The sequence below is a fragment of the Cupressus sempervirens genome, chromosome 7 (assembly GCF_028749045.1).
Source record: "Cupressus sempervirens isolate cs-2001-9-10 chromosome 7, ASM2874904v1, whole genome shotgun sequence".
Classification (NCBI taxonomy): Eukaryota; Viridiplantae; Streptophyta; class Pinopsida; order Cupressales; family Cupressaceae; genus Cupressus; species Cupressus sempervirens.
In genome coordinates, this window is record NC_143124.1 from 230,774,622 (window position 1) to 230,795,995 (window position 21,374).

The following is a 21,374-nucleotide window of genomic DNA, read 5'->3' on the forward strand; positions in this document are numbered from 1 at the left end:
AAAAATATACATTCTCGGAAACACCACATAGTCAAGATTTCCCCTCATTTTGTTTTAGTCTAACACAAATTATTTGTAGGTTATCGTAAAACATTCATGTCACGCAAAGAACAGAATAATTTCAAATAAAGGAAAAATCTACTAAAGCAAGCCCGTCAACCAACTTACATCTTGTCCAAAAAAAGATTTTCAAATAAAGAAAGACTTATTTGAATCAAAGTATTTATAGCTAATCAATGAAACTTTCATCAACTCTAAGAAAAGTGGTTTCAAATAAAGAAAAAGTCCTCCCTAAGTAGAGGAAAAGTGCGACTCCAACTAAAGTAAAACGGAGATTTCAACTTACTCTGAATTTGAAATATCTAATAAATGTGGTCAGATGGGCATCCACGATAGATGCCGTCCAGTCTTCCTACCTAGCCATTATACAGTCTATTCTGTGGTATCTTCAATCCCATTATAAAGAAGCATCATCAATTGTGTTGAAGGGAGCAAGAGCAGATATTTGCCATGGAAACTGAGACTCAAGAGCTTCGCCAAAGGATCGATCCTGACACCTTCGTTGCTGCAGTAGATCACCAATTCACGAGCAGAACCATTGACAGATCTATAGTTAAAGAACATCTTAGCAGTGTTACACCTAGAGGGGAAAATACTCTCCTCCATTTGGCAGCTAGTGTAGGAAATCTACCGTTCATTGAAATGCTGGTGCAGCTCAATCATGAAGTTCTTAACGCGGATACCATCCGCGAAGTTCAGCCTCTGCTTGTGAAGCGTAAAAATGCCGAAGAAAGTACTGCGTTGCACTTGGCTGCTAAAGGTGGTTTCTTCAAAGTTGTGGAGTTTCTACTCCGACAACCAGAAAGTGGTATGGGTGTCTGCAACAAACATGGATAAACGGCTCTGTTCAAAGCTTACGAGAGCGGCGACTTAGACACGGCGAAGCTGCTGTTTGACGCTCATCCGCCAAGTTTACAGCAAAAGACGAAGAACGACAGAACATGTTTACATGTTGCAGTGAACAGAGGAGATTCAGGTTAGTGTTTAGAATTTAGGATTTGTTTCTCTACTCATTTCTAATGTTATCTATTATGTTGAGGTCTGTAGTGCTTCAACAAAGCTGGAGTATCTAATTTAAGGGAGTGATTTTCGATTCTTCTATTACAGGTTTGGTGGGTCATATACTAGGATTACCAGATGCAAAGCACTTAATCCAACAAAAGGACGGACATGGCAACACGGTCAAGACAGCTCTGCATATAGCCTTTGAAAGAAACTACGAGGATATAATACAGAAGTTAATAGAATTTGAACCCGAATTGTGTTATTCGCTTAATAAAAGTCAAGAAACTCCACTTTGTGTGGCAGCGAAACTGGGGCATCTGGACGTAGTAGAAGTGTTGATAAAGAAGAGGCCAGATGCTATCGAAATATGGGATGAATGTGGAAGGAATGTGCTACACTTAGCTGCCCAAGTTAACCAAGTGCGAATCGTGGATCACCTGAATAAAAGCGTAGGCTTGTCATACTTGGTCAATACGGGACTTGAAAAGCCTCCAGAGGAAGAGCCCCATGGAAGTGGAGGAAAATAGGATCCCTTTTCAAACACATGGGAAGGGGACACACCTTTGCATATTGACGCAAGGAGCAAAAGTTTAAACGTAAGTTTCTTTATATAGAAAAATGTAGTTCCCGCTAAGGTTGTTTCCCTGAACTCATTACTACATGTATCAATCTTGTGATTAAGCAATTTTTTAAATAAATTCCTATGATGAATCATTTAATTTCTGCATACTAATTTGAGTGTCCATTTTGCAGATGGTTAATTTGTTGCTGGGTATACGGGGGAATAAACAAATTTGCCATTAACAAGGAAGGTTTAACGGCCCTCGACATTTTGAGAGAAAATACAGAATATGACGAGTCTGGCAATATAATTTCAGTGCTATCTTATTATCCTTCAAACCGCAAGCCTTTCTTGTACAATGCTCCAAAGGTGACCGCACAGAAGTACGGGAATGCCATGAACAAAGCATATAAAGACAGGCGCCAAACAGAATTAGTGGTGGCAGTGTTGTTAGCGACAATGGCATTTACTGCAGGTTTCACTGTTCCAGGCAGTTTTGTGACGGGCGATGAGAATGGAGATGAGCAGTCAATGATTAGATCGGGAACTTCTCATGGATTAGGCTCAAACAGGACTTTAGGCTCGCCGATTCTACTTGGAATGCAATCCTTCAAGATTTTTCTCATCTTTGATTGTATGGCATTCTTTCTTTCTCTCTTCATGGTACTCCTGTGGCAGCTGAGTACATTAATCACCACGGGAAATAAGGTATTGTTCGTCTGTACTACCAACATATTGATCTGTGCCACTTTTGTTTTTACAGCCTATGGTTTCATGGCTGCAATGTATTCCATGCTTGCTAAGGAAGCAAACAAGCTGGCTTGGTTCATTCTTGGGGCGTGCTTGATCATCTGCTGTTGTGGTAATATCATCTGCTTATATCTGGCTGCAACATTTTCCGTGAAGAAGGCAAGGTTTAACCACTTGAATGGTCTGTTTCATTTTCCTACGGACCGTATAGGGGAGTCCGTGTGGAAGAAACTAGAAAGATGGGGGGTTATGAACCCGTTGCGCGGGTTCAAAACACAGTGGCTCGACTTCTTTTACCAGAAAGATGTGCCTGAGAGTAAATAAGATAAAGAACAACCACTCATTAAGGAGGTTTTATCTATGATATTTTCTATCAAGTTGGCCACGTTAATCTTCCTGGCTTTATGCAACGAAGTGAAGCGTGGATGTGGCCAGTGATTGTATCTGAGTGTGTCTTATAGTCTTAATGCTTGCATAATGTTATGTAAATAGATCAAGTTCTTGAATGTTTCGAGGTCGTGTTATATATATGCTTCAAGCTAAATGTCAGATGTATTGGTAACAATAATATGCGAGTTGACTTAATGTTTCATATTATTCTTCTTTCTAGGTAAATTATTAAAATGTGGGTTAAATTATTTAAAAATGTTATACATGAACATTTGTGGATGTCAAGACAAGTTATAGGGTGTAGGTTGAAGAAAAGAGCAAGTGGTCAAATCTTGTCTAATTACCAAGGGTACATTTTTCACTTGTTGCACAATTTTGGATCTTGAAGCCTCTACATTTTGTTCCAATCCATTCTTTCAGTGCTGCCATATCGATAGAGGCTTATATAGCCAAGTTTTTAGAAACTCAACTTTTTTAGTAGGTATTCTAAATCCAACAATGAAATCAACTTTACCAACCATTGTTTCTTCAATCTCATAAAAAAATTGAGATTATACAAACAAGAATGTATTATGTGTGTTAGTTAACAAAACCCTAATGTTATCTTCTTTTGTGGTTCTTATTAAATTGATAGACAAAATGAGAAGGAAACTCTAGGTAGCAATTAAGATTCCATTGGTAGAAGGAAACTGTTTGTAATTTTATAGTGTTCAAATTGTATTTTAATATTTATGTGGAAAGCACAACATTAATTGTCAGATTCAATGCTTCCTCCACATGTAAAAGCCTTTTAAACAAGTTATTTCATTTTTTACCTTTATGTCCAAGGAATGTGATGTGCTTTATGGTTCCTCACACTTACATGACCTCAACTAGTATTCAATGTGTTCAATTTCAGCAACTCGGGTCCATGTGCCCATGAAAGGTCTATGGCCATATGAGTCAATCTATCTATAGAGTGAACTTAAAACATATAATGGTATTATATTATTATGAGAAGATCCATGTAGCCATTAAAGGCCCATATAACAATCCATCCATGGTGTGAACTTCAAACAAATATTATTATGACTAGATCCATTAAGATATATAAGTTTAGATTATACTCATTATGTGGGGATTTGAATTTGTTAAAAAAGTACTATCATTTAACTACCACATTATAAGACTAATATAATATTTTTTGTGATATTAAATTGTATATTGGTTTATTAATTTTAGAATAGCTATGGTAGAAATTTATTGTTCACATATTCTTGTTTTACTCATCCAGATCATTGTATTCATTACTTATAGAGATGTCAAATAAGTGAATAGATCTAAGGTATCTTTTTTCTTCTTATTTTCCACACTTGACTGTAGTGTAATTTATATATATCTCAAAATAATATCCCTAGACATTGATTGTGATACTAAAATTATGATTAAAATATCCACTCATTCAGATCCTTGTATTCTTTACCTATAGCAATGTCAAATAAGTGAAAGCATTTATGGTATCTTTTTTCTTCTTATTTTCTACACTTGAACATAGTGTAATTTGTACATCTTGCTATATAATCTACCTGCGCATTGATTGTGATACTAAAATTATGAATAAAATAACAAAACTAGTAGTGTAATAACTATTTATAAATATCATCTTTAGATATTTGTATGTCTATTAAATCATGATACTATGTTGCTACTAAAATTTGCCCTAATATTTTTTTCTTTAGGGAAAATTTCAATATATTCTAAATGCCTTCACTTTTTTCATATTTGGAAACTAATTACATTTTGGTATAGTAGTTTTATTGATCCATTTAAAAGGAGGAAACACTTGTTTTGCAATGAGTATTATAGAAATATTACAATTCAAACTTATTGATATTGTTGATGCACCCTCACTTATTACAAGAAATTCAAAGGCTCTCTGTACACTCTCATCTTTCTCTACACTCTCATAGTTTCTAATCCTCTACAAAATAGTAAGGTAAAATAGTAAATATAGTGCAACTACAACAAATAAAAATAAAAATGAGAGTGAATAATTTTGAATTATTACAATTTTCTAAACATCTTAAAACACATTTTTGTTTTATTACTATATGATTTAATAATTTTTATTAAACTTTATGAAATGTTTTTGTCTCCCCCATCATTAAACAAGAGATGTAATGCGTCAAAGTTCTTGCCAATAGTTAGAAGAAACTAAAAATAAATAAAGAGACAAAATATGAAAAGAATTAAAAGTAATATAAGTATATGCAAAAGAAGGGAGAATGAAATAAAAAAGGATAATAAAAAAATATGTGCATAAATAAATGTAAATGTAGCAGTCAACAATATTCTAATAAGCATATTTTATCTGTACTATGGAAAAATACACTTACAAAGAAAAATTTAGAAATCATATAAAAGAAATTCTTAATATTTAATTTTGATATATTATTATAGGTAAATCAAGTTACTATATAATTAAAGAGAATAATATTTTAGTGATAATAAGCATATTCAAAATATTTTAACTTAAAATATAAAATATCTAATTCAAAATTATAACAATAAAGAAACAATATAAACAAATACAAATAATTTTAATAAAAAATTTTGATTAAGTAAAAACGGGTTTTGAAAGGACCCAAAACTTTACAAAGAGAAAAGAAAGATATAGTAATGAAAGATCTTAAAATAACCGTAGAACACCACCCAACAAACTAGATGAACTCACCATAGTTCCTATCAAGAGGGCTAAGAACCAACCCATCTAAAAACAACAAAGGACCAACAAGATCATTTTGGCCCTATCTTATGAGAACGTAAAGACATCGAAGGTTTGAAGGATTTGACATTTTTTCCTTTAACTAATGTCCATTCATCCTCCACCTTTTTAGTAGCCATTTGCCAATCCAGAGAACCCACCAAAGGACATACAACAACATTATCCATAGAAGAGAAAAGGGTAGCACCACAACTAACCCCTAAAACCCTCCCATAAGAAACATAATTTTCATAAATTATTATTATTGCAATTCAATTAAAATATTCTACTAAAAATAATTTAACATGAAAAATAGTATTATAATATTGAATTTCATTTAACTCTATTTTATGTTTAGATTAAGAAATGCCAAAAAAATTGATTGTCATATAAATAATATTATATATTTCTATGAAAATGTTTTTAATCTTTTATTGCACTTTAATTTAAAAATTTAATTTAATAATATTTAATCTATATGCATGTGCATGTATTCTAATTATGGTAATAATTAGAATTCTTACAATAAAGATGAGTTATCCTTTTGAAATGTTGTTTGCAATGGTATTTATTTTATTACTTCGTTATAAAAGTACTTGTTTTATATCTCAATGGTTTTCTAAAGTGTTATGTGAATGCTATTTTTCTTCTGTATGGAGTGTTAGATATGTGCGGTGTAAATGACCCACTTTTTTTCTTGAGTATTTTAATAATTTATACTCATGGTTGGATGTTATTACTGTACAAAGCCCATGTGGTGTGTCATTGTCACATACACTTCAATTTTTTATTTTAAAAGTTGGCAACTATATTATTAGGTAGATTTACCTTTTTTTATGTGAGATACATATTTAAATTTTTGTTGAAAAAAATTGAATTGTATCCCTACTAAAAATAGTAAGATCCAATAGAATTAATGAAAAATATGATTTATAAAATAACAAAAAATAGGAAAATATATAAACATTTGAATTTTATTCAATCTTTTAAATTCTTTGATTTGGTTAGCTAATTTAATTAAAATTTTTAATTAAATGAATGGAATAGTCTTCTAAAACAATTAATATGGCTTTTTAACTTATATGTTTGATTTTTTATGGGTTATCATATGATCATAATTCTTTTAACATTAAAATAGAGGCTCACACACATTAATTCAAAAAAAGAATGTCAATTCAAAGCTAAATTTACATACAATATATAGTAATAAATATAGATAATTATAAATTCTATTTCTTTCTATTGTAAATATAAAATAAAGACATTAATGATTGGGCTTAGGGGAGAGGACCCAATAGTCGAGTGGGGTCCAATAGTTGATCACGCTATGGTGAACATAGATTCCTATCTTCCAACACATTTTTACTAAACATTGTAATTAATTGATCTATTTGTATATATATAAAAATTTAAATGTTGATAAAAAAATATACCAATACTTGAACACATGAAAACTTATAAATGTTATAGAAAAAATAAATAAATAAATATATTAATGAGTGAAATAAATAACTTTTTGTCTCAAACAAAATATCATAACTATCTAATGTATGTCACTCAAAACATAATATGCTCACTTAAATAAACATTGATCTCTTAGTGTACACATACTATTCTTATGTGTACAACTATTGAGTTAGCAATGTTTATGCATAAAGTAAACCATATCAATAATATCATCACAAATATAAAAGGTGAATACCAATAAATTTTTTGTATATTTTCTCATGAAATGTGCGAGATTGTCCAAAAAAAAAAAAAATTACTGTCCAACTAATTGTCCCTATGTGTGTCAAACAGCCATAAACATGTATGAAATAGAAAAACAAGCGCTGTGTTACAGCAAGAGTCCAGCCTAATAGTAAAAAAATAAATATTGTTTGAATAGATTGAACAAACATTGGCATAAGTAAATGATTGTAAATAATTAGTAGAAGAAAATTAAAATAAAGTAATATAAAGTAATAATTATTAAAGAGTAAATCAAATAAATTAATTTTATAAGTTTTAAAATAAAATTTAATTCTTTTATAATATAAGAACATAGAATAATGAAATAGAAAATTAGAGAAAATTAGAGGAAAGCGTTGTTTGAACACATATTTTTTATTTTAAATCAATAGGTACAATATTATTTTAAATCAATTGACTTAAATAATTTCATTAATATGATGACTTCAAATTTTCTTCATAATTTATGAATTTATTCTAGCGTATTTACTATCAATCTATTTAAATAATATGTATTTCATTACTATCTACTAAAATAAAAAATTACTCAAACTTTTTTTTCAATATAAACATTAAATGGGTAAATATTGTGGTGCTTATCTCTAAATGCAATTCTATTATTGACCCTAACCTAACGTAATAGTAAATCTAATCTTAATTGAATTCCCATACTAAACTCTCACTTTACTTGTAAAACTAATTTGAATGCTCAACTTAAATCTCATTTTAAAATTATAATAATGAAGGAAATTAGGGATTATATATATATTTCAAAATAATTATTATATAAAAGAAAGTATATAATAAAATTTAATAACATTTATAAAATTTAATTAACTTCTATAATAAATTTTATAATTTAATTCTTAGTCCTTTCCTTTCTCCATACTACTAGTTATATATATTATATAGCATATAATATATAAAGAGAAAGTGTAGAGATATGGAGACTTAAATTTACTTTTTAAAAAAAAACTTTTAGTTGATTAGACAATTTTTTTGTAATTTTCAAGAATGAAAAATTAATTAAACCCCTAGCAAAAATAGGGTCAACCAATAAGAAAAAAGAAATACTTTTCAAGAAATTAAAAAAAAAAAAAAACACTTCAAACATTGGAAATCATGTTTAATATTTTGCAAAGGCACAGCTTTTAAGGCAAACTAATAGCCTAAAATCATCAGGGGAAAACATAAGTCTCAGCCTATAAATAGGCTGGACTAATAATAAAATTGTTTTTAATTAACCTTCTTGGATGTACCCATTGCTTACAGAAGTATAATTATTAGTTAGTCAGAAACAACAATACAAAGACCAAAACCATGAACGGGACCGATCTGTTCAATCATCTTGGCTACGTACGGATGAAAGGACAGTGGATGTCGCTTTCTGAGAGCTCGTTCCTCTTAAATATAAACCGCCTTAGGGAGCGTAATAAAATAAAACTATCATCACTCGTATGGCGAAAGCTATTATTAAGTACAATAAAAATGTAAGTAGTCATCAAATAGAAGTGGAATAACATGGCATATTTTAGTTGGTGCTGCATTTAACGCTATTCTATGTATTTCTCTAACATTGAAAAATGCAAGATGAAGTATGTCAAACGGATAGGGCTACGGATAAAGCATAATGCTGTGAAACGAATATGGGTCCACGTCTTACAATAACAATGATAGACTCGCTTTGAAGATGAAAGAGAAAAATGAACATTCTGTCGAAAAGATGTAGAAAATAAATGACAGAAAGGAGAGTACATCCAGAACATAGCACTGTTTCACCGCTCTCTTTGGCTATTCCTCTTCAGTTGACATGACATGCTTCCTTATAATGTCCCTCAATAATGCAACATGCGGCCCTACAGATTAGAATGCATGGCCTCGCTTTAAAGAAAATATTAAAATAGACATACCGGTCATAAAGATGTGGAAAATATGCCACTGTAAGAAGATTCTCTAAATATTTGGTTCTATGACTAAACACTTTCCAAAAGTGCTAGTACATGTCATATTGTTTAATGATATTAGATACTGCAAACATATACAAATTTGAGGGGATTTTGTCCCAGGAACACAGCAAACTTGTCCATGAGAAAAAGGATTAATCCTTTAATCATTGCAACAAATTAAAAGAAGCTTATTTCCAATTCATATAAATGTTCAAATCTAAAACAACATAGAACTGAAGAGGGCTTAACCAAGGAAGACCAAAGCTTTTCAATATTATTGAAAACTTCAGGCATCCAAGCATAGACAAAGTAACAAGTCATATTATATTTGTTCTGATTCAAGGCCTCAGTTACCCTCAATCCGCGTCAAACATTGTATATGATTCCATCTAAAGAAAAGTTTGTGAGTCCAACCAAACAAATGTAGTGGAAGTCACTTCAAGTCTGTTTAACTAAATTAAAGCATTCCTGATAACAGACGAGACTCACATTGTCACTTATTCTGGAAGTGTCGTATTCCTGGGGCTTAATTTCTCGATGGAATCTCTTCAAAGTTCAAAGTACTTTTTCTTCCACCTCTCCTTGAAGGCTATGGCCATTTTCCAATATCAAATTGTTTATTGACATTATAAAGCAGAGTAGGGAAGGCAGGGGCACAGAAATCTGAAGAAATTGCCATGGCGACTGATCTTGAGCAGCTCAACGAAGGAATCGATCATAAACCGTACAACGCCGCACTGAGTTCGAAAATAAAGATAGAGGATACCCAACTTGAAAAGGTTCTCAACAGTAGAACACCTGGAGGGGAAAACACGCTTCTCCATTTAGCTGCCGGTGTGGGAAATCTACCATTCGTTCAACAGATCCTGCGACTCAATTCTCTGCTTGTAAGAGCTACAAATGCTCAAGGAAATACTGCATTGCACTTGGCTGCTCAGGGTGGCTTTCTTCATGTGGTAATGCATTTGCTCAAACAAGAAGAAAGCGGTGTGGATGTCTTCAACAAGAATAACGAGACGCCTCTCTTCAAAGCCTGCGAAAGCGGCGATTTATCCACAGTGAAGCAGCTATGTAATGGAAAAACGCCGAGGCTTCTGCAAAGGACACTGGACGAGAGAACCTGTTTATATGTTGCAATAAACAGAGGAGATTTAGGTGAGTGTTTTGAAAAAATTATGCTTTTATTTGCGTGGATGATAGTATAGTTCTAGTTTGTTAGTAATGGAGAACTTGTGTTTTTAAAGATAGGTTACAAGAATAAATTCTGAGAGGGAAAAGAATGTATACCTTTTAGTTGAAAAAAAGGGACTTAAACCCCATAAGAAAGATGTAAGACGGGGTAGTCTCCTATTACCATAAAATGTCTATACACTCATTTACAGATTGTTCTTTATAATATACTATTAAAAAAAATCTTCTTTAAGATTGATGCAACACTACCCTCAGACTATCAGTGTTTTCTTATTTAAACAACTATCAAACTTTTCGCCATAAAAATATCATTCCATGTCCCAAACTTTCTTCACTTGAAATGAGTTAAGCACGGCTGTCTTTTTTTACAGTTGTTTTATTCTATTGATCTTATTATTATTTTCCCCTTTGATTTCTTCACTGTTGGTAACTGTTTTATACATTATACATATGGTACTTTATGGCTTTATTCTCCTTATGTTCATGTTTTTGAGTCTTTAGTTGAGGTTTTTATCGCTTGAGCAAAGGGTAAACTAGGCATACTTTAGCTTTAGCCATTCTTTAACAAGAGCTTCCCAAACTTTAGGTAATGTTACAGGATGTCTCTTTTACAGATCTGGTGGATCGGATTCTGAAGTTGCTAGACGCAAACGATTTAATCCAAGAGAAGGACAAACATGGAGATACAGCCTTGCATATAGCTGTTGCCAGGAACGATGTGTATATAATAAAGCAGTTAATAGAGACTAAAGTACCCCAACTGTGTTACTCTCTTAATGACAACAAAGAAACACCGCTTTGTATGGCGGCGAAACTGGGGCATCTGGAAGCAGTCCAAGAGTTGATAAAGTGGCGGCCAGACGCTGTTGAAATACCGAACGGTTGTGGAATGAACGTACTGCATTTAGCTGCCCAAGTTAGCCAAGTCAGAATTGTTGAATACTTGAGTAAAAGAGTGTTTTTATTGGACTTGGTGAACAGGGGGCTTGACAAGCCTCCAGAGGAAAAGCCCCCCCAAAGTAGAGAAAAAGATGCGGCTGGAGAAACAGATCGTTTTTCAAAGATAAGTGAAGGAGACACGCCTCTGCATATTGCAGCAAGGAAAAAATGCTTCAATGTAAGTTTCTTAGGAAACAAAACTTTGGTTTATTTCCTTGAAGAAACAATGTACGACTACTCGATTTGGGTTTGTGTAAGATTTCTTGGCCAGATCTCGTGAACTATTGAAATAGGTAACCATAAAGTGAAATTAATGAAAGTATTTCCTTTGAAAATACCCAGCAAGGAAAAACTTTAAATCCTTAAGCATTACTGTTTTTAATGGATTACCATTTCCAATGCACTGAATTTGTGTGTGCATTTTGTAGATGGTGAGTTCGTTGCTGCGTATCGGGGGGATAAACAAATTTGCCCCAAATAAGGAAGGCTTAACGGCCCTGGACATTGTGAGAGAGAACACACAGTATCACGAATCTGACAAGATAATTGCAGTGTTGGCTAGTTATCCTTCGAAGCGCAAGCCTTTCTTGTACAGCGCTCCAAAGGTGAGCGCGGAGAAACATGAGGTTGCAATAAAGACGCTGGACAAAACATTTGACGACAGGCGCAACGCAGAGTTAGTGGTGGCAGTTCTGTTAGCCACAATGTCTTTTACGGCAGCCTTCACTATTCCGGGCAGTTTCGTGACGGATGTAAAGAAAGGAGAATCGGCTAAGAACTTGGGTGCACCAATTCTGCTGGGACTAGACTCATTTAGGCTTTTTCTCATTTTTGACTCTGTTGCATTTTTTCTGTCGCTCTTCGTGGTGCTGGTGTGGCAGATGAGTACCCCTATCACAACGGGAAATAAGATACTGTTCCTCTGTGCCACCAACCTATTGGTTTGTGCCACGTTTGCCTTTACGGCCTATGGCTTCATGGCTGCAATGTACGCAATGCTTCACCGCAAGGCTCACGAGCTGGCTTGGTTCATTCTTGGGGCCTGCTTGATCATATGTGGTTGTGGTAATTTCACCTTTTTCTACATGGTTTGGAAGTTCTCGGTGAAGAAGGCCAGATTTAACCACCTGAATGGTCTACTCCCTTTCCTTCCTGAACTCGTGGGAGAGTGGATGTGGATGAGACTCGAACGATGGGGGCTTTTGGACTTGGCGCGCCTGTCCGTACGCAAATGGCTTGCATTCTTTTACTGCGATCGCCGTGAGGATATGGCTAACAATGATGAGTCTGAGAAAGATACGGCTGAGAAGGATCTGGATACGAATAACGAAGGAAAACAACTCTCGGTGATTCATAAGGTTTGACAATTTGAGTTTGCAAGTCTTAACATATCTCTCAAATTCCCACTTTTGTGGCGCATGGTAATGTAGGCCTTCAGTGGTCAGAGCTTACTGTCTACACGACTTCAGCTGTATTCAACCATGTCTTGCAATATGAATATGTGTACCTCATTGGAAGAGTGCAGATCATCTATACTTGTGATACAAACCCATGTCAGGCATTCCGAACTAATTGTATATTTGTATGTTTCACCTTGAATATCTGAGATTCAGATGTATGCTTAATACCTGAGTAGTTTTTTTTTCCTAAATTACAATTTGTAAGTTCTGTGTCTTTTGGTACATGAGTAGATGTTGGATTAAAAATTATCATTTTAAATATCTTCAAAATATCTAATGTATGTTTATTTTGACAAGTGAAAATTCTTTCATCGTTTATTATAATTTCAATTTCAAGAAAACACCTCTATTCTTCTTTGGGCAATTGCATTGTAGATTTTAGACTATTTAGTCAGCTATTCATAACTTAAAGATTCATTACTATAGTACATTCTTTATCAAAATCTTCTACTTGACTTGTGCATCTTTGATCTATATATTATTTAGACCTACACTCCGTTTTGTGAACAACCTAAGACTATCACGTATGTTTTTTTTTCTACCAAAGTCAAGAAAGGACTTCTTAGAGGGGTTTAAGGCTACCGACCTTTTAAGACATGTGGCTTTGCTAGAAGATAGGTGATACTTCACTTTCAAATTTATCTAGACTCAGTGTGATTTAAAGTGAATATTCTTTTTTGTATTTTGATTAAAAAAATATTATTATTAATATTGCTGACATAATTATTTTTCTTATAGTTATTCTTTTCTCTATTGCGATTGAGTAGATTTAGGTTCAAATTAATAAAGTGACACTTGAACCTATCCATTTGTTTCCACTTCTAAATATAGCATCCATAACTACTTACATAACTACCAAAGTGTCATTTCCTTCTACCTCCCATTAAAATTATGCACTTCCGCATGAACATAGCCCTAGACATAAATAATCTCTAAGAAGATTGATTTATAACATTTAATTACATTCTTCTTAACTTCCTTATAAATATCTCTTATTGTTAAAAAAAATTGTTGATTCATTTTAATCAAATTCATCCCTAGTAAACTTTACTTCTGATGTATTTTCTTCCTATGTAAACTCGGCCTTACCCGAGCTTTGAATTTTTCTTTTCCTACCCATCCATTCTTTTGGACAAAATATTATTCTTTTTAAAAATTTATAAAATAATTAACTCCCACTATATAGGACTGTTACAGCTCTGAAATATGTTTTTGTGGAGAGAATCTCCTTCTGGCATATATTTTCCCATATCTTTTTAATGGTGAAGTCACATGTTCTTGTCTGGAGGGTTAGATAGATTTCAATTTATAAGGAAACATCTTGGCTAGCAATGCGGGTAGAAATTAGAAAAGTACTGAAACACGTCATGTCAACTAACCATGAATAACTAAAAGGAGCAATAAATAATTTTACTTTTGGTACTCCTATTGGGTCATAGTTCAAATCGTTGCATGGTATCTTCTTTGACTAAGGTATCACCTTTTTGCTTTGGTATTAGGATAGGTGTGAAAATAATTAGAACAGATTTTCAAACACTTTTAGATATTTTAAAACTACAACATTTTTTTATCAGTGCTTTTCGGCACACCATTATCCTGCACATATGCAGGTGGGGTAACAAATTCACGATTTTCCTTCTCATTTGGTCAAGCATTAGACCACTGAATAGAGTTGGCCAAACATCTTAGGAGGGAGCTAGGGAAAAAAAAGAAAGCAAATAACAAGAAAGTAAGAAGCCTAAAGAGTTGGAGATTTAATCTACCTATAGTCTACTTTTGCCACTATTATTATTAAGAATACATACTTGAATGATAGGACTACTTAAACATGTGCTCAATCTAACACATATAAGTGTTGCAAATAAAACTAGTACCAAAGTAATAAAAACCATTTAGTTTATCCAAGACAAGGAAGATAATAGTAACAAATAGAAAGATATTACTATTTTCAAAGATAAATGAATCCCATAGAAAGCACTCCAAGATCCCTTTACTCAAAACACAACTTATAAATACCAGAAAATACTTGGTGAGATAAAGATTTTCTAAAAAAGATAATTTTTCTTTCATTCATGAAGTGGTGTGTTATAATAGAATGGACAATAAAATCATCAACTTTACTAACCCTAATATGGCCATTCTATCTCTTATTTATAGGTAGGTATGTATATTTAGGGCAGGGAAACAACTTACAACCCTAACTAACTCACCTACCACCTTAACTGCTCCTATCTGGTGTTATCTATATGTAGGACCACTAATGGGATAAAACAAGTTTACATAAAAACCATGAAAGGGGTAGAAAGAAGTGGGGAAAGGAAGAAGGGGAATTCACAAGGGAAATCTAATTCAAATGGTGATCTTCACATGATTTTCCTATCAAATCTCTACCAGTTATCTCCTTGAGATTCCCACTAATTTATAAGAGTGCTCCACTTCTTTGACATACTTAAATGCATCAATTATATGTGGAAATGAGAAGGAAAAAAATGAACTCTCGACTATTTTTTCCTGCCTACTTTCATCATTAATAAGTCTATCAACCAATAGTAGCGAATGATGATTGACTTTGGAAGGAATCCCAACACATCCTTTTATATTGAAGATGCTCTAGAGTTGATAGAATTTCTAAGTCCAAGGTTATGATAACTGGATATCATGGAATGAAAGATCACTCAATCAGGCTATGGAAAAGAAGGAACCTTGGACATGGAAGTTCACCTTGTAGAGTTGTAGTACTTTTGAAAGCAAGTGAAGCTCCTTCTAAGTAGGTAAAATAAAACCAAAAGGATCTCCTGATGCTAAAAAAAATGCATGTAGTGGCGTCAATGTTGTGCATCGTTCTATGTCAAAATGAAAGGTACATCAGATGTAGAAATGGAAGCCTCATCGATCCCAAAAGATTAACATTTTGGACTCCCTCTTGCGAGGTTCTAAACATATGAGTAACCTTCCATTTGTTCACATATGAGCACCCAAACTCTGAGAATCTATAAGATTAAAACTTATTAGCATAGAATAGGTAGTTTTGAACTAGAAAAATATTACATTACTTATTCTTTACTATAATCCCAAATTGTATTGCCTAGACAACAACTCCAACAATGTAGCTTATAGTGGTGAGGTGTCATGCTATTGACAAGATTATTATCCAATGTTCACTCATGTGAGACATGGGATTAATAAATGCTTCTTACTTTGGGGGTGAAAAATATTTGAATTCAAAATACTGGTCAATGAACATGTTGTAAATTACATATGGCACTCAGCCTAAGGGAGGGTGATGCATCTCGATGAGCGATTAGAGGTAAGAACCACCTCTTTTTGTCACCTAAAACCATGAAAGGACTACTAGTGCAACACCAAAAAGTCACCACTAACCCACCAGTATTGAGGTCACACATTTAATTTTAATTATGATAACATATCCCTCACTCTAACTTTTAGAGTTGAAGTCACCAACTAGACACCTAGGAAGGTGTGCCTCCAACATTCTCAAGCTGAAATAGGTGAGCTTGACTTCTAGGATCCAATCCCACATAGGACCAAGGACAAAAATAGACACCAAAATGTGCCCAAGATGAAAAATGCTCTTCTAACAAGGCCAACACACAAGAAAACCATAAGAGATGAACTTGCACTACTAAAGAACAAACCGAAAAAAAGAAACTAGCAGAACAAAAAAAACTTTCCTCCAACAAAATACATCTTGTATTGTGAATGCAAGTTGTGTCACAAGTGACCAACATTCATGATACCAAAAGTGTTCAATAGTGGAAACATGAACTTCCTCTGTATACAACGAGGGTGGAGCTGAGGAAGACTCACCCTACAATTAACTGGTAGTGAAAACAAATGAAAAGTCAAACAAAGACCAATGAACAACACCTAGAAAAGAAGCAAAGAAACAAAGAAAAAGAGCACTAGATGGATGAAGAAATAAGAAAAGGACAGATGGAGAAAAGACAAAGAAAAGCACAAAAATTGAATCAAAAAGAAAAGATGAAGGTTAAACAACAACTTTTAGAGACATTGCAATGATCAAACTCATCCTTTTTTGAACATGAACCAAAACTAGAATGACTCTCAAAGAGGTTATGTAATTCCAAAATGATCGCACATTTGCGAGATGGAAACCCCAAAAGAAAATTTTTGGTTGCATAGTACAATTATGATTATTGAATAAAGTGAAAATTAACCCCTTTTGGTGTCTTAAATACATGTCAATCATGGTATATCAAGGTGCATTAATTATGATCATCCTTCATTAATAAACCTTGTCATGTGTCCAACTAGAAATTGCATAAGTCTATTCCCTCCTCAAATGACATGAGGGAAAGGGTTCATAAAAGGTCTAAGGATTACTCATCTCATTAGCCTTAGACCCTAGCATGGATTTGAGAATCTTTACTTCCTTTCTTCCATACAAAAGAGACATGAAATAAACCAAAGCACTTGCCTCCAAAGAGACAAGATCAAAAGCAAAAAGATGGGACCCAACATTTTTCTCACAAAAAGTAGGGATGGGTATGTAGAGCCTAACATTTAGGTACATTTGGCAAGAACAACATAAGAAATAGATAGTAGTACAAGCTAGACATAGGCTAGAGAATTCAAATTTGAATTCTTAGAATAGGGTTTAAAATGGAGTGCATGAAGAGGATATAAAAAGACTTTCATTTTGAAAGAAAAACTTAGATCACATAGTGTAAGAGCAAGAAGCCACAAAGTTAGCGATAATATCAAGAGGAGAAGTTTGATGATGAAGAGTCAAGAATAGTGTGTGAGCAAATACTATGTTGAAGTAAGCTAGTGAGCCAAATAACATTGCGAGTGGAGAGTGTTGAAGCTAGTAGAGCCAAGCACATGGTGGTGTGTATGAGCTATAAAAATAAGGGAGAGAAGTGCAAGGTTCAGATGGGTTCACGTGTATCTAGGTGATCTATATCAAACTAAATATAGTAGCTACTTTGATTAAGTCAAATCATCTATTTTTTATAATCACTACAAAAAAAGTCGTGTTAAGGGAAAACTTTGACAAGTTCTTTATATATATGAATCCCCTAAATGGGTGACACATTAGTTTTTGTTCCAGATTCCTTTAGCTAGACTTCTCTTAACCAAGAAAGAATCTCACAATTCTTTACTAAATCACTAAATTAGCTAAAACTTGATGATGTCCCTATAATCTTCTGAAAGAGATAAGATCTTGAGTGGGCATTAGACACATGAAGTCCACCATGAACCATATTAGAGGGTGGATTTATCACAACTACTCCTAGAGGGTGGAATAAGAGTTTCGCTTTAAGATTCTCTCTCACATAGAAGAATCCAATAAAAACACATTTCAATAAATTTTTTATGCCAAGACTTCTTCTTAGTAATGACTTCATTCTTCAAAAGTCCATGCTTTTCTCCAAATGCACAAACTTTACTTTGGTAAGAGACTTAGTAAAAATATTTAACTCATTCATTCTTTAGTGATAATGTACCTTGTCTAGAAACCATCTCTTTGGTCTACTCCCTCTAAGTCACTATGATCAAAGATTCACATGGTTAATCTTTTAACTTAACTCTATCTATTGTGATCACAAGATTATTCGTAGGAGTAGTCTCTCATACACAATTGTATAGTTTGTCTGATTTCAATGTAATAAACTATGGGTTAATCCTTATGTTTGGTGACACTAACATTTATGATAATGTGGCTTCTATTTGAAGCTCCAAGTACACGCATCAACCTTTTGAAATTCTCTTCAAGATTTACTTAGACATTTTTGAATGAGATATCAACCTTCTAGAACATCCTCATTCAATGTTTGCTCTGGTAGAGTGCAAGAATCCCTCTAAAGCTGATCCTCAATTGTCAACTGAAACATATCATCTATATGCTCCCTTTGTGACAAAATCACACCTCATTGTCCAAGGTTTCGTGTAAGGAAATGTGTGGCTCAAATATTTTGCTTCAATAGCCTTAATTTATCGAGCATGATCATCAAATGAGTAATGAATCCTAGGTCAAAACTCTTTTGGAGCTACTGTCATAATAGTGAGTCATTTACCATATTTGGTATCATGCCTAATGTACACTTTTTTTGTGTGGAACAACATCCTTGATGGTGTCTTGATCTTAATTGACATCTCCCCTTTAAGGATAGTTCAAATAGGAATGGAACATTGTTTATTATTTCCCTCTCCTCCCCCCCTCACAATGTAAACTTCCCACTCTTATATCATCAAACAATTTTGCATTGCATCAAGATATGGAAAAATTCTTTGCAAAGAATCATCCCTGGAGATCAAGGAAAGGAAAAAGAGAGTAATAAAGAAAATAACTTGTATATATTTCATGGATAGATATAGTTAAGATGTTGACTATAATAAACAAATAAAATTAGTATTCAAGAGGTAAAAACAAACTATATTTACCCCAAGATGATCATTAATATCCTTCCTAATGGATCACTAGTGAGGTTGCTGTAAGGAAACTTACAACAAAGAATACAAGCATTTCCACATAACCCATAATAGATCTAAAATAAATATTCAATTAAAATCCACATGCAAGAGAATAGACAACATACCCACAAAAATTGTGACACAAGATATACCCTGAGAAACCCTCATTGAGGGAAAAAACCCAGCCTCCAAAAGCATGCATCACTATGTATTGTTTGGCAAAAATACCATTGTAATACAACCATGGAAGCCTTCAAAGCCATAGCCACAACCGAGAGATCCATGTGAAGAAGCATGAATCCACACATCCCATGCCATGCTTTCAACCTTCACAAAATGCTCCCTTGACTAACCTGTCAAGCCTTTTCTCGCTCGACTCTTGTATTTTTCCATTTTGTCTTCACACACAACAACTATCTTTGTGGCTTCTTATATAGTAGCAAGTCCCACAAAACCACCAAATGGTATTACATAAACCATGTGCTACCTAACCCATTAACCCCACATTTAATATTGAAATTTTTTTTTCTCCAATATTAAATAATTACATGAAATATTATCACAGTGTTACAATACAACTCATCAAGTATATCCCATGGGAATCTTTATATGTTGCACATCCATCTAGGTGCTCCTCCACACAACATTACATAATAAAATGAAGTAATACAATATAACAATATTATGCAATGTGTGCAACACCCATTATCTCAACAATCTCCCACTTGTTGTATACATTGCATAGGGTCAATTTGTAGCCACATAAATGAACAAGGCAACAATCCCTCCCAAAACATCCACCATCATGGATCAAAGTACACCATGTGCTCCATCTTAGTACCCACAACAAAATCAAAGTATCCAACTTCTCAAACATGAACGAAGTCACCTCCTATTATGCCATAGCCACCAGACATACATAGAAGCCATCCAACGAGAAAGTCACCCAACCTGTCACATTAGAAGATCATAAAATCCTATACCAACTAAAATGCCAAGCACAAAAACCAGATCCAAAAGTAATTCCATGTATCTGTATTTGTCAAAATATCCATAGCTGAAATAGCACCCACATCAAGTGCCAAACTCATCCAACCATCCATATCTCCAAAGGTATAATAAGTGAATCTCACATCATCAACATATGCAATCTATAATCTGCAATCACAAGCCTCAAGAGAAATATCTGCCACATATATACCATGAAGCTCCCACTGCAAAAGATAATGTCAAATCTATAATCAATCCACTCACAACATCTTAAAGAATTTAATCCATGTAGTCTCAAGGAAATCCATAACACATAAACTAGTAAACTACAAGAACAACTCTCACAAAAAGTCTCCAATGCTCTCCCAAGTTCTCCACAATGAACAAAGGAAAGAGATAAATGAATAACAATGTCATCTCTCACATGACATACATGAGCACAAATTAGTGATCACAATCTCTAACCAATTTCAAATCCAATGTAAGCAAAACTGAACATCCAAGAAGATAACCCTGACTATGCAAAAACCATGCAAATCATAACCTGTATCATGTCCTTCTACACACACCTCTAGATGTAAATCTTGCAAGTATGATCTCCTCCATAAAACCCCAACAAGAAGCCTGAACAACACCCAAACCATTCCATATAACTAATCATGGATGAAAGCCTCTCACAAGAAAATCAAACTCATAAACCATTCTTAAACCAAGGAATATGTCCAATATAAAACCATCTCCCAAAATACATCAGCATAATAACATATGCAAATGGAGATAACCAATGCTAAACCATCTCTCAAATGAACCCTCCAGAACTAACTCAAGATCCATATCCATGAAAGACAAGCATTAATATAATGCACCTAAGAGAAACAATGGGCTATACCTCTCAAGTAGCAAATCATCGAGTAGACCAAGAGTGGGGAATGAGAATGTTCATCAAGATATCCAAGTCTCCAACCAAGACTCATCTAAGAACAATCTCCTCTCAAATCCATATAAGGTGAATACCCCTTGGACTTTCTTGCTAAAACCATCAATTGTCCCAACAAAAACTTCTTTAATCCAAGAGGAATCAACATCACCACTGTCTCTAAGTATCTATGAGCACCTATAATCAATCAATCCATGCCAACTACAAATGC

General features: G+C 33.6%; 1 protein-coding gene and 1 pseudogene across 1 annotated transcript; both read left to right on the forward strand.

Moving 5' to 3' along the window:
- Nucleotides 1-510: 510 nt before the first annotated feature.
- On the forward strand, nt 511-2,701 carry LOC149546344 (protein ACCELERATED CELL DEATH 6-like; annotated as a pseudogene).
- Nucleotides 2,702-9,440: 6,739 nt separating this feature from the next.
- LOC149546345 (uncharacterized) lies at nt 9,441-12,968 on the forward strand. Its single transcript, XM_089791168.1, has 3 exons — nt 9,441-10,342; nt 10,993-11,495; nt 11,746-12,968. Exons 1-3 carry the CDS (start codon nt 9,865-9,867, stop codon nt 12,679-12,681), a joined length of 1,917 nt encoding a protein of 638 aa, XP_089647294.1. The 5' UTR covers nt 9,441-9,864; the 3' UTR covers nt 12,682-12,968.
- Nucleotides 12,969-21,374: the final 8,406 nt, after the last annotated feature.